This window comes from Pistacia vera, unplaced genomic scaffold, assembly GCF_008641045.1.
Source record: "Pistacia vera cultivar Batoury unplaced genomic scaffold, PisVer_v2 Contig918, whole genome shotgun sequence".
Classification (NCBI taxonomy): Eukaryota; Viridiplantae; Streptophyta; class Magnoliopsida; order Sapindales; family Anacardiaceae; genus Pistacia; species Pistacia vera.
The window spans coordinates 479,207-494,464 of record NW_022196799.1 but is presented as its reverse complement, the minus strand read 5'-3'; the positions used below and the strand labels follow the sequence as shown (position 1 = coordinate 494,464).

General features: G+C 32.7%; 1 protein-coding gene and 1 long non-coding RNA gene across 2 annotated transcripts; both read right to left on the bottom strand.

The window, feature by feature from the left end:
* Nucleotides 1-195: 195 nt before the first annotated feature.
* On the bottom strand, nt 196-3,758 carry LOC116120041. The gene is made up of 5 exons (XM_031405982.1): nt 3,576-3,758; nt 2,073-2,188; nt 1,835-1,932; nt 899-1,023; nt 196-825 (listed from the first exon to the last, which is right to left on the bottom strand). The coding sequence occupies exons 1-5, from the start codon at nt 3,750-3,752 to the stop codon at nt 664-666; spliced, it is 678 nt and encodes a 225-aa protein (XP_031261842.1). The 5' UTR covers nt 3,753-3,758; the 3' UTR covers nt 196-663.
* Nucleotides 3,759-3,897: 139 nt separating this feature from the next.
* On the bottom strand, nt 3,898-8,239 carry LOC116120042. The gene is made up of 3 exons (XR_004126484.1): nt 8,123-8,239; nt 4,582-4,866; nt 3,898-3,942 (listed from the first exon to the last, which is right to left on the bottom strand). It is a non-coding gene; the product is annotated as an uncharacterized LOC116120042 (long non-coding RNA).
* Nucleotides 8,240-15,258: the final 7,019 nt, after the last annotated feature.

Below are 15,258 nucleotides of genomic sequence, written 5' to 3'. Positions count from 1 at the left end.
ACACTCAAGCAAATATCATCAATGTCCTATTAACACGGCATCAATACCAAATAATTTTTAAATTCAACCAAATTTCTTTAATATCTCTTGGCTAGCTAAAACACACACTACAAAAATCTAATATTGCACTTGCATTATTATTGCTAATTCAAAATCACACAGTTACAACAATTGCAGTTTTATTCTACTTCCAAGTACACTACGACAAGAAATTTCGAATTTTTCATTATTTGTCAGATATATACGAGTATCATATTACCGCACAAACAGAAATCTACAGACACTGATGCATGTTACAAGTATGCCAATCGAATCTTTTGGCGTCGTCACAGAGATAATAGAACCCAGACCCTTTTAAAGCTCATATCATGCCTACAGATGCTAACTTCAGAACATGTTTAAAGAAGATCCGGTGTACCCCACTATGATGACCACAACGTTTTCGATATGCAAGTGGGGTAAGAGTTAGATATTCGATTGGTCTTACTACTCTTCTCTATTGCTATGCATCCTGCTATTATCATTAAAAGCATTGCAAGCACTTTTCGGATTATCTAACCCTTGCACAAGTGCACACTCAAATTTGATAAACTCTCTCCTTAGTGAAATGATTTCATCACTGGTTTAGCAGTGCTGCATGCAGGGCAAATGGTACATAAGGCACTACCATGGTTCGGAGTTATTACCAAGAAAATTTTTAACGTATGAGGGCTTGCTCCAACCTTCCTCCATCGAAATGAGGTTGAGGCGTATCATCAGTTTTTCCACAGCATCATCCTCCAGGGAGCTCGTTGGATCAGAGGATGGCTTTTCTAGTGAAGAACTCTGTAATGTTAAATAGAATTCCTTAGTCTGTTACAACATAAAAGTCATTAAGTCGTGTTACAGAAAATTGTACCTTCGCTTCCTGATACAATTTGAGATATTGCAGAGATTGCTCATAAAGTCCGCAATGATAGAGAAGAATGCTGTAATCTCTTAATTCCTTGACATCAGTTTCCATGAGAATAAGACGCTCGCACGCTGTAACAATAGTAACAGTTTCCAGATGAAAAATATGTATGCCAGAGCAATGCATGTAGAAAAGATTTTAAATGAAAAAAGAAAAAAAATTAGAGAAGAATATATAGTGAGAAGGAAATCATTTCACCATCATGTTAATTCTCTAAACAGTCAAATATCCGAAAACAGAAATAAGTTATTTATAGGGTTAAAACGTTACTAAAAAGAAAATTAGAAATTTACCCACACAAGCAAAGGAATACTAAATCAACACAAGTAAGGGAGAAATAGATAAAAAAATTCCAGAATAAAAATAACTCCTCTTTCCATAAAATAACTTCTGTAAAATCTTAAATCTTGGCCTCAAGAATGCAAATAAAACAACGAGGAGAGGAGAAAGCATAATGGGATATGGGAACAAAGATCTTCAAGTGTCCTTTATCTTCAAGCTGTCTTTATGTTCACCTTAACTTTACACTTTCTAGATCGAACATTTTAAAAGTTCCTACTCAACTCAATATACAAAATGACTAGGAATTTCTTCCGACAACTCTCAAAATAAATGAAAATTGTTAAACAAATACATGGCAGTACTATATTAATAACTCCTTTCAGAACTAAATATGCCAAATCATCGTGGGTCCAAAGTGCATCAAGTGCATGGAAGAGGCAGCAAAATCCTTCAATCTCTATGGCTTTACATGAATCACATGCCAACAACAGCATGCCAAACGTATCTTGTTTTTTTTTTTTTTTTCTCATATTCTTGCATAATCAGCGCAAGTACAGAAAAGAATATACTAAACACATCTATTATCTTACAATTACATACCAGCTAATGCACGTCTCATATCCCCAAAGCGTACACTGGTCCAAACACCACGCTCTAACCTGTGTTTAGCAGCCTTCGCTGATGCAAGCTGCAAGCCACTGCAGTAGAAAAATAATGAAATCAGAATAAATAGAGCCCAAGGGGGGGAGGGGAGGAGAAAGAAATCTCAGTTGAGATTATAAAAACTACAAAAAGTTTTCATATAATCACAGGTTAGTTTGCAATATAGCTCAACTACCTGTCTTCACTGTCTAATTGTTCAATACAGTTAGCAGCATGTGCTGCCCTTAAGAATAAACTCCGGGAGAAATCATGTTGAAATGGCCAGAAAGCACTCTTTAAATTCCTTAAAATCTGCACAGCATTGTATAGTATAAACTGAAGCAGGCACTACCATACATAAACCAAATAAAGAGCCTGAAAGATAGCAGCCATGCCGTGAATGTAAACAGGAACATCTCACAAAGAATCCAAACAAGACTCAATTGCTGTGAATGTCGGCAATGATATGCTAAACTCACACGAAATCACATTTCTATGCTTTCTCAAAATGCATATTTCTGGGGAAAACTTTAATTTGACTCTCTTTGTATATCTAATTCTAGCATTCAATATGTCCCCCAGCGATGTTCTTTTTCTATTCTATTTTTTTTTTTTAAATAACCCCTGCATATATCATGTATTATTAATGTTGCAAAATATAAATGAATCTCTACGCTTAACTTCAATTCAAACGCATTAAAGTGGAATTGCTTACAATAATCTGATAAATGCATATGAATTTCATAAATCTTGTGAATGTTTAACATGCAGTCTTTCTGAGAAATTAGAGTACATGCATTATCAAATTAGTTAACTAACAATTGTCAATAAAAGCAAATATTACACAAACATTCATCTAAACAGCATCATATTGCATTTTTTCTTCAATTGAATCTCACAGAGAAATACTCCTGATCTAAGTATGATGATCCAACTATGAGAATAAAAAAAGAAGGAAACACAAAAATCAATAATCATTCCCAAATTCAACTAACTCATATATGACAAAACGTAATAGAAATCATTTCTAACATTTTCACGGGTAAAGTGCACACATTCAAGTACCATAATGGATCTTCGGTGTTCTTTCCTTAATTTCCCAAATGCAATTTGTCATATGCTAATTGCAAATTATTTACTTTAGTTCCTTAGTACCATATTGGTCTACCTAATAAATCTAGCAATGCAACGAACTGAAAGTGGGAGAGAAAATACAACCCTTTATCTTCCAACACAAATGAGTCCACAATTGATTTGCTGATTAGTTCCAGAAAACAGTTATCATGACACAGATATTTGTTCACTTACCATTTACCCTTTGTAAGAAGAAAATATGAAAAATGGAGAATTCAATCTTTATTTAAGAATTGAAAACACAAAACTTAAAAAAGATGTCTTCCGTCCTTTCATTCTCTAAATTTTATATTTATCATAAGAAAATGATAGCAAACACATTTTTACTGTTTTTATTTTCAGATACTGTATTCAAAAAATAATTTTTTTTACTGTTTTTATTAACACAATTTCAAATTCCGAGAACAAAAAGTAAAACTCCTTATTTTTATTTTCAAATGCATTTTTTTTTTTTAAAACAAAAACACCAAATAACATATATCTAGTATCTTAGCTTAACAGACTTGAGGTTTGCTAAATACAGGAAAGAAAAATAATACAAATGTGAGCAAGTATATAAAAGTACCTCCTCCAACAATATTTGCACAGTCATAATGTGTGACTGATCAGATTCCCTGCTCTTCTGCTTCTGATATCCCCTAGGAAGACCATGGTCAAGAGGGAATGCTATCTCCACGTCAAAATCTACAAGGCCCCATAAGCGAAGCATTTTCAGGATTTCTGAGTATACAAGCGATAGCATAACAGCGGAGCCTGAGCGATGTGTCAAAACCTGCTCATGATGTTAAGATAAATAACTGAAAAATTCCCTTATAATAATGTTTTCTCCAATGAGGAATATAGAATTGTTGAGAGAAGGAAGAATTCCATACTGAGTGAAGATATAGCGCTCTTGGATCTATTTGATTTCCCACACTGGTTCTCCGAAAACCCTAACATGAAATCATCAAATCAGGTATAAGAAAGCTCCACTGCCTGAAGATACACTATACAGTTTATTAAACACATTTTGGATTGATATAAAAGAAAACTGAAGCATATGAAGATTATGAAGAACTCTTTACATCATTCGGTACAGAGCAGGGGAGACACTTATTAGGACATTCTAGTTCTATAGGTTCTGCAGTCTGCTCATGTTTGCAAATTTATTTTATTCATTTTTTCCAATAGGATGCTGATTAGATGTATATCAATAGAAATTACAAAACTGGATCCGATTCCACAAGACTACAAAACGACTCCCAGCAGAGGGGAATCTGGAACTATACAAAGATCATTCCAAATCCACTACATTACATGTTTGGTACTTTAATGTGTATCTCAAGACCAGTTCAAATGGACTTAGTTAGCTATGAGTGAAAAAGCATTACTGAGATCACACACACAACACAAACACGCATGATAATGCCAACCTGCTGACCACTTACACTATATAAACTTCTAAGTGTCATAAAAATACAAAAATGTACTCCTTCTTTTTCTGCATTTCCTTTTATTTGAGTAAACAAAAAGATTAGCTTAGAAAAATTACCAAGAATACAAAATTAACCACTGTAAACATGCCTACCAACCTTTTTATCAAACAAATATCTCTCTATACTATCCAAAAAATTTTCTCGTGATGACTTCAAAGATGAGTTATAATGAGGGCAATATCCCACAGAAAGATCATCCAATCGGTCGATGAAAGCATCCACAGGGAGAGGAACTGATGAATGTGATATCAGGGAGTCATCCTCTGCTGCTATATGAAGAGCTGTTTTCCCCAAATCAACACATCTATTAATGCTAATACTGGTTTCCCTTTCAATATTGGATAATTTATTGATCTGAGAGCAAAAACCCTCTCTAGCCTCCTGTTTAAACATAAAAAAAGAATTGAAATTAAAGAATTTAACTTTCATATGGAATAAAGAGATGTAAAGTAGTTAACATATTATTCAATTTACTCATCCCACTGATATAATCAGAAAGCACAAGCATGTTTTTCTGGTAAAAACAATGGCAAACACGAATCACCTGGTGCACAAATTTAACAAACATTTTCTTTTTTGTTTTTATTTCTTTCATCCTTTTGGAAGATACAATGCACATCAATTTGAGCAAATGGTAATATTTCTCGGTTCACTACGAAAAGTAATTGGCACACCTTTAACCTAGTAGTAGATAAATGGATACTTAAGCTATGAACAAGTCCTGGGTAAATTAGGTTCAAACCCTTCATTAACCACAGTCATTAAGATTCACCAGATTATAGTTAATTGTCTCCTTGGAATGTCCTTATCAGTCCTCTAAAACACATTTGTTTCCTTTTGCCAAAATTTATTCAAGAAAATTAGGGGCCAGTTGGTATTGCTTTAAGAAAATGTTTTGACAAAATGAATTCAAAAAATGAAAACAATGAAATGCATTCAAAGTTTTATTTATTTATTTTTTGTGAAAATGAGAACAATATATTTTAAGCATACAATAGTACAATACCTTATATAAAAATTCTTAATAATCTTAAAAATAAAGTTAAAATTACTTAATTTGTTTTGTTATTTTGGGTAGGATTTTTGAAATAGTATTGTTAAGTTGAGTTGGGTTATTATTACGAGAATAGGATTTGAATAAAATGTGTTTGATAGAGTGTTACTTGAATATTGTGCCAAAGGTGTATTTTTGAAATAGGATAGAGAATAGTATCTGAAATGGTAAACCAAACACACCCTAAACAACTCAAAAGTGCTTAATGATTTCGAGAAAAACCCAAGAGCAAGCAATGCACAAGCTTTTTCTATTTTATGAAAAAAAAGTCTCTAAAAATAATTGAAATGTGTTTTTCTTATTTTCTGAAGATATATAAAAAAAAAAAAAAAAAAAAAAAAAAATTCTCAGGAGACATAAATGAGCAGCTCTCATGTCTGCAAATACAAGATCATCTTCCTTTTTCTTCATAATCAAAATTATCTTCTCATTTACAGTCAACATCTTCCGCAATTATGAAGAATACATATATGTGTGTGTGTAAATCAACATCTTCCGCAATTATATATATATAGAAAATAAAACATCTTGCAGAAGTCTTAGCCATTAATTTTCAACAAATTCTTTAGTCATTCAAGGATCTTTCATGCATAAGATTAAAAATCCATTAACAAAAAAATTTAACTTCCAAGGATTCGCCTCTTTTCTTGATTAAATGGAATATTACCTACGAAATATATTACCTACTAATTTCATTTTCACATGTAATTCTTACCATAAAAGCACTTATAAACAAATATTCTAGACTTCCACAGATAAACCAAATTCAATAATGAAAGTTCTGTAATGACACTGAAACCGGAACCCTTAAATGCAAAAGATCATGTGAAAGAGATAAGATTCAAATTTGCTTATATCCAAGGTTAAAGATTCCAAATAAATTCCATTCCAGAAGTAGAAATTGTGAAACGATCTGGGCCCTTTTCATTTTTCGAGGATTAAGTTTGCATACTACAATATAATATGGAAACTAGAAATTACAGAAGTACAAGACCACTCTGACACTGGCTTATTAACATCCAGGCCCCAGACAATGAAAACAGTAACAGTTATGGCCTATGGGTCATGCATTATTTATTACTAAAATGATCTAGTATTACAATTCTTATTTTGTTATTAATTTGAGACTAAATACTATAAATATGACGTTGCTTCAATATTTTCACCCACAGAAATACAGAACAAGACCAACAACGTAATGTGTGAAAAATCAACAAACCCAAATAACAAAAACTTTTAGAATTTGCAAAACAAGAAGATAAAAATTAATCTGACTAGAAGAAAAGCATCAAACTACATGATAAACAGACATTTTAATATTATAAACATGACTTCACTATGATATCACCAAAGAAATACACAAGACCAACAATCTAAATACCAAAAATCAACAAACCCAGATGGAAAAAGTCACTTAGATTACATAGAATCATATGGAGAATATCAATCTGGCTCATTAAGAGGACCAAAGTTCCTGAAAAGCAGACATGCTAAGATTATAAATATAACAGGAGCAACAATGTAAAGCACTGAAAATCAACAAACCCGGACAGCAAAAGCACTTAAATTGCGCAAAAGCACAATATAAACATTAATCTGACTCAATAAAATCGTAAAAAATCCATGAAAAACATACATTTTAATGTTATAAATATGACTTTGCAAGGAAGATCCACAATATAAAACACGAAAAATAAACAAACACAGATAGCAAAATCACATAAAAAACATCACTATGGCTCCATAGAAACATCAAAACCTAAGAGAAACAAACATGCTAATGTTATAAATATAACAAGACCAACAATCTAAAACACAAAAAATCATCAAACTTAGATAGCAAATCACCTGAATTACTTAAAATCAAATGAAGAACATCAATATGGTTCAATAAAAGCATCAAAAACAAAGAAAAACAAACACGTTGATATTATAAATATAACAAGACCAACAATGCAAAACACCAAAAATCAACAAACCCAGATTGCAAAATGACTTAAAGTAAAGAAATTCAGATGAATAGCATCAATCTGACTCAACAAAGGCATGAAAATTCAAGAAAAAACACAAATACTAATCTTAGATATGACAGGGCCCATAAATTAAAACGCCAAAAACCAACAAACCGAGATAGAAAAATCACTTAAATTACGCAAAATCATAATATAAAAATTAATGTGACCCAATAAAAGCATCAAAATTCGTGAAAAACAGACACGATACATTGTAAATATAATAAGACCCCTACAAACCCAGATAGAAAAAGCACTTAAATTACACAAAAAGACAGGAACAAAATTAATCTGAGTCAATAAAAGAATCATAATTCATGTAAAACAGACACTTTTGTATTAGCAATATAATAAGACCCACACTGTAAAACACCAAAAACCACCAAACTCAGACGGAAAAGCAATTAAATTACACAAAAACCACCAAATTCAGACGAAGATAAAAATTAATCCGTCTCAGTAAAAGCATGTAGAGGATGAACATAAATCAATAAAAGAATCAAAATTGATTGAAAAAAAGAAAAAAGAAAAAAGAAAAAAGAAAAAAGAAAAAAGAAATGAGCATGATTACTCGGGCATAGGTTGTATCGATTCCAGTAGAGTCCAAAGCGTCGTGCAACGCCAACTTCAGCTCACTCGCGGCGTACGGCGCGTGGGATCCGCCATGGCACACCACCCGGAAACACGACGACGAGGAGGACGACGGCAGCGGAAATTTAGAGAATTTCGGAGAAGAACAAAACGACGCCGCAGGGTATAAGGAAAGAGTCATGATTTACAAAGAAAGAGATGAGAGAATAGAGAGAAAATAAACTCTAATTATTGGAGGGAGGAAGAAGAGAAAGTGAAGGTTTTGTTTGGTAGAAAATGACTGATAAGTAAGAGAAATTAAAAACATCAAGGCTGTGCATGAAAAAGACAAAGCTTTGGAAAGTGACTGATATGTCGATCTTTTTGAGATTTTTTATTTTTGAAAAACGGTTACAACATATCACTTTTTAGTTGGAGTAGGAAAATAAATAATATACTATTTTACTAAAAAAGTCACCACAGCTTTGAAAAAACCTTTAATTTAGCCATTTGTGAGTGGAAAATAATTTTTAAGATTAATTTATTAATATTTTTAATATGTTTGACATGATATTTAAAAGTAGTTTTCAAAATTAGAAGTTACAAAAATGTGAGAAAACTAGTCTTCTTTTTTGGATTTTTAAATTTATATTAGTTTGTAAATTGTTTTTAAAAAATTATATTTAAAAAAACATTTCAACCCATCTTAATAATATATATTTTCATAAAATTTCTTATTATTTTTTTTCCCCAAAAAACCAAAAACTATATTTAAATATTATGTGAAATGAGAGAGTACAAAAACATATTTTTTTTTTTAATTATAATTGACAACCGTTAGATTTTAATAAATGAATTATCAATGTTTTTGTTAAAGTTTTTAACTTTGGCATTTAAATTCTAATATCACAACCCTTATAAAAATAATAAAATACGAGCGCCAAGATGCTATAAATGTTTTATTTTATGGTATTAAAAAGAAATATAAACTAATAATGTTAGTAGCAAAATCTCAAAATTATCCAAATCTCACACTAATGTTTAAAATAGCTACCAACATTCCAAAGGTTTTGAAATTATTCATAATTAATGCATAAAATATCATTAAAAGTATGAAGAAAAATTAAAATTTATTCTTATGATTTTATTTAAATTATTTACCTAAGTAAATATTACTTAAGTGTACCATTACTTTTTTTTTTTTTTACTTTTTAATGTTATATGTAACAATGAAACTGGCTAATCACTATTTAGGAATTAAAAAAAGAAGTAAAAACCCATGAGCTTAAGAACATGTTCTCCACATAGATTACGATGCAATTTTTTAAAATATTAGATAAAAACACTTTTAATGACTAAAATTCAGAGAAAATTAAAACTTGATCTCATTTTCTACTGAATGTTCTATGTCCAATATAAATGAACTATATTTTTGTTATGTTGTAAGTTGTCGAACATTAGTTTTTTAGGTAGATGCAATCGAACACATACCCATTGACTTTACTTTTAAATATGTTAGAACCCAAGTTTAAGGCAGATTTCAACTGAAAAGACTGGTCTGATAAGTACGAGAGATCCTAAGCTAAATTATGACATTTGGTGGGTGTGATATCCCGATATGGGATCCTAACAAAATATTATTTTTAGACAAACATGTATAATGACTTTTTATTTGTTGTTTTCTATTTCGCAGATACTGTTTTCAAACAATTATGTCAAACATGTTTCCAATCTTTGAAACTGTATTATTCAAACATGTTTCCAATCTTTGAAACTGTATTATTTAAATAAAATTATATACATTTACTTAAAATATTGAACAAAATATATTACTTTCTTTAATTGCTTATTGAACGAAGGTAATACAAAATCTTCTTAGCATTATAGTTTATGTTTAATTTGTTGGAGTCAATACTGAGGTTTCAAGTATTGGATTATTGTATTGGATCATTTTAATCTGATGAGTGTTATGGATCAAAAGATTTTATATAAAATAAAACTATGATCTTGCCATCAATACACAATCTTGGTTAATTATATATTTAGAACATGGTTTTTTAGCTTGATAAGGTCCCCAAATGTTATTGGAGTAATACTACATATACAAACTAATTATACAAACAATTTCTTACAAATCGACTTGAGAACCTTGTATGTTTGACACATCATCTCCTCTAATTTGTTAAGTTTATCCCTAATTTAAAATCATGTAATCATATTAAAACATATCAATTTGTATAAGTGAGTTTGTATGGGAAGTTTGTATATGTAGTATTATTCATGTTCTTGTTTCATTTTCTTAATAAATTATATTAGATGTACAAACATTTTGTACAAACGTTTACATATAAACTGATTTGATATTAAGTGAATTGATGAATTTATACGTAAGTCAACTCCATAAATGTTGAAAGATCAATAAAAAAAAAGAGTAATGCTACACCTATAACCTCTTCTCACAAACTTACTCTCACAACCCTAATGTGACAGCTCGTAATTGGTCAGTCGCAATTTATCAGGTGGGACCCTGATCCGTTTACAAGTCCTAAAACACTTGTAAACTTGAGTGGAAAAAGAATTGCAGGTCTTCTTGTAAATTCAGTTGAATCAAATGAAGCCATTCCAAGTCCTAAACACTTGGTACATGACATGTGGATCTTAATTGATGGTAACTCGGCTCGAGCCCAAGGAAAAGAACCAGCCCAAGTTGAGCAAGAAGACAATTCAGATCCGGCCTAAGCTCAAGGAGATAAACTAGCTCAAATTGTGCAAGGAAAATGATACATCTCGGCCAAAGCCCTTTCAAGCACTAATTCATCAAGTGAAGTCCAAGTCCAAGTCCAACAAATAAAAGACCCAAGTATTCAAGAAGTCCAAAATAGCCCATTATCCAAGCCCAAAGAGCATTCCCATGCTATTTCATTTTGGGTCTATTTCAATGAATTCCAAAGCCCTAACTCATGTACTCTTATTAGTAGGATTTAATTACTTTTGTTATGTTTTAGTTAGTCATCCTAGGTGGCATGTTTACTTTTGTTATGTTTTAGTTAATCATCCTAGGTGACATGTTTACTTTACATAACCTAGTTAATTTCTTTGTAATGCCACTATATAAACAAACTCTCTCTCATTTTGTAAGGTTGAACAATGAAATGAAAATTAAACACTTAAGAGGAATGATTTTCCTTTTGTTTTGAAATCTTTATCCAAGTCTTGATAAGGGATTTGGTGGTGATTCAACTTCAAGTTGGTGGAGAAATTCTTTATGCTTGAAGGCCTTTCTCGTCTGTATCCTTTACATTCAAGTAAGTTATTTTGTATTCTTTTCTACCTTGGCTGAAATCCTTGTGTTTGTTTTTAGCCTTGTCCGAATCTGGTTGGTGTGTCTTGTGTTGTGTTTTTGTATGGTTTGGAGTTGAAATCCCTTTGTTTGGTGAAATCATGCATGAAGGTTGTGAAAGGGTCTTGTTTGCCGAATCTATGCATGTGAGTTCTTGGTTTTTTGTTGAGTCTTCATGGAGGTTTTGGATCATTTGGTATTAGAGCTCTAGGTTGTGTATGTGTATAGTGGTTGTTTGTTGAATTTTGTGGAGTTCCGATTTTGGGATGATGAAGTTGATTTGTTCTTGAAGGAGTTTTGAGTTGCTTTGTTGTTGTTGTTGGGAGGAAGAAGCTTTTCACTAGAATTCTCTTCACCATTAGCTGGATTTTCCCTTACTAAAATTGCCCACTTTTTCTTTGAAACCCATTTCAAATTTACCTAACACCTACCACTCTTTTATCCACTGAACAATTCAACCCATCATCACATTAACCTAAACACTTCATACCAATTATGTATATTATCCTTTAAACACTCCATACCATTTATATCCATTACAAAAACCAAAACACTCCATACCATTTATATCTATTATCACTTAAGCACTCCATACCATTTAAAGCAGTTATCTCACTTTCCTAAGTTTTGCTTAGTAAACTTCCCATTTAACCATTTTTAGAAACAACTACTTTCCCAAAGCCACCCTTGTTTCACCATTTTTAGTAAAAATACTTTTACTAAGAATAGAAACACCTCCACTACACACTTCCTTGTCCCACCATTTTTAGTAAAAACACTTTACTAAAATTAGGATTACCTCACTAACTCGCTTCTATCCCCTTTTAGCAAAAGCACTTTTCCCATAAATAGAGTCAAACTATACCACTATTACCTAATTGCCCTTGACCATTTTACACTTACTTACACCACATTCATTGACCAAAATACCCCTTGACCCAAATTAAACACAAAAACCCATCAAACACTTAAACCCAATTGCCTAACCCAACTCGAAAGCTTCTACCACCATTCGCCATCATCGAAAAAGCACCACCACTATCCAGTGAGTACTGTTCCGACCAGCAACTGTTCACAAAATTACGGTTTTTCCCTTTTTGCCCCAAAACACCTTCTTTCAACTTTATTTCACCATAAACACTATCCTAACCCATCCTACACCCAAATGGAAAATAGAAGTAGTTCTTCTTCCCCTTCCCCACCATGTGAACTTGCTAACATGAGGATGCAAGGGGACGTTGATGACATTAGGCAAAATATGGACACCATGATGAAGATGATGAATAATATGTCCAATGATATAGCCAAAATAATCCAATCACAACCCATAAATAACCAATCCTCACACCACACACCCCAAATTCATGAACGTGTCAACAAAAAAAAACCCCCCTAAAACCAAGATTATCAATTGAATCAAGGAAGACGCCCCCACTATCACCAAAGAACCATAATTGGAACACCACCCCATGAAGAAGAAATGGCGGGCAACCTTGATTCCTCTAGTGAGTCTGAGATGCATGGAAGAGGGATGAGGCATTTTGATGATGATAGGGGTTAAAAAGTGGATTTTCTCGAATTCAATGGAAGTCTAAATCCTAATGACTTCATTGATTGGTTGCATGAAATTGAGAGAGTATTTGAGTTCAAAGGCTTCAATGAAGAGAAGAAATGTAAGATAGCCATATTAAAATTCAAAGATTATGCTTCCTTATGGTGGGAAAACACAAATAAGAAGAGAGCAAGGGAAGGAAAGGCTCTAATCTATTCTTGGGATAAATTGAAGAGAGTGCTTAAGAAGAGGTTTTGCCTGATCACCACAAGCAAGAACTTTATATTAAATTGCACAATCTAAAACAAGGTGATAGAAAGGTTGAAGAGTACATTCTGGAATTCGAGGGTTTAATGTTGAGGAGTGACATTCTCGAAGAAAATGAGCATACTATTGCTAGGTTCCTTGGCGGTTTGACTAGGGAAATAGTACACAAAATTGAACTGCAAACCTACAATTCCTTTGAAGATGTTTGTAAGCTGGTTATGAAAGTGGAAAAGCAATTGAAAAATATGAAATTGGCAGCTTTTAAGAAGTTCTTTAAGGAGAATTCATATCAAAAGGGATCACCTTCGTATACCAAGCCTTATGTTGCACCCACATGTTATGGTAAAGGAAAGATGAATGAAACACCAAAGGAGAAACAAAATTTTGCCAAGAATGAAGCTCTACGGGTTGACCTTAAGAATAAAAAGTGTTTCAAGTGTCAAGGCTATGGGCACTTTTAAGCAAATTACCCGAATCAAAGAGTTATGACTTTTAAGAAGATGGAATGATTGATGAAGCCTTTCAAGAAGAATTCAATGAAGAAAATGAGAGTGAAGATGAAGTCATTGAGGAGGCCGATCAGGGAGATTTGTTGATGCTTAAATGATTATTGCATACTCAAGTAAATTCCCAAGAAAATCAAAGGGAAAAATTGTTTCACACTTGGTGCATCGTAAAAAGGAAAGTATGTTCGGTTATTGTGGACAATGGAAGTTCTACTAATATTGCCTCTACCACACTTGTTGACAAGTTAGGACTCCTTACATTTAGTTATACACGTCCTTACAAGTTGCAATGGCTAAGTAATGGTGTTACGGTTCAGGTTACTAAATAAGTGGTTATACCATTCTCCATTGGTAAGAGGTATTCAGATGAGGTGATGTGTGATGTTATCCCCATGGATGCACATAATTTCCTACTTGGTAAACCATGACAGTTTGATCGAGAGGTGACTCATGATGGTCAGAAGAATACTTATTCATTTAGGTTTAACAAGAAAACCATCACCCTAGCACCATTATCCCCAACTCAAACACCATCCAAAGAACCATCACATAAAAACCTTCTTCTAAGTAGTACCCAACTAGAAAAAGCCTTCCAAAGCACAAAACCATCATTGTGCTCCTAATGGTTGAGAAGAATAAAGAGCTTAAGGAGTTCAACTTTCACCTAAAAATCCAACCCCTCTTGAATGAGTATGCTGATGTGTTTTCCAATGAGTTACCTAAGGGTTTATCACCACTTCGGGGCATAGAAGATCAGATTGATTTAGTGCCCAATGCCCCCTTCCTAATAGACCAGCCTACAGGTGCAATCTCCAACAATCAAAAGAGCTACAAAGGCAAATTGATGAGCTTATTTATATGTGTTTTATGGAAAAAAGTATAAGTACTTGGTCGATTCCAACCCTACTTGTACCTAAGAAGGATGGTACTTTCCGCATGTGTATAGATATCATTAAGAATAGGTACTCTATACTGCGGTTGGATGATATGTTAGATGAGCTCCATGGTACAACCATTTTCTCCAAGATTGATTTAAGAAGCAGATACCACTAGATTAGAATAAAAGAAGGAGATGGATGGAAGATGATTTTCAAAACCAAGGGAGGCTTGTATGAGTGGATGGTGATGCCTTTTGGCCTATGAAATGCACCAAACACCTTTATAAGATTGATGAATGAGGTATTGAAACCTTTCATAGGCAGATTTGTGGTTGTGTATTTGATGATATGCTTGTTTATAGTAGTTGTGAGGAGAGCCACATTAATCATCTTAGGCAAGTTCTTGAAATGTTGAGGAGACAAAAGCTTTATGCCAAGGTTGAAAAATGTGAATTATTTATGAAGAAAGTAGTGTTTTGGGATATGTAGTTTCGGGTGAAGGAATACAAATGGATCAATCTAAAGTTAAGGCTATTAGGAGTTGGCCATAACTTGGTTCCATAACAGAAGTTTGAAGTTTCAATGGATAACTTC

Coding starts and splice junctions, on each gene's coding strand:
- LOC116120041 (XM_031405982.1), bottom strand. CDS start 3,752: ATGCTATCGCTTGTATACTCAGAAATCCTGAAAATGCTTCGCTTATGG. Junction 2,189..3,575: donor TGCAAATATTGTTGGAGGAG/GTACTTTTATAT, acceptor AATGCTGTGCAG/ATTTTAAGGAATTTAAAGAG. Junction 826..898: donor AATTGTATCAGGAAGCGAAG/GTACAATTTTCT, acceptor TTAACATTACAG/AGTTCTTCACTAGAAAAGCC.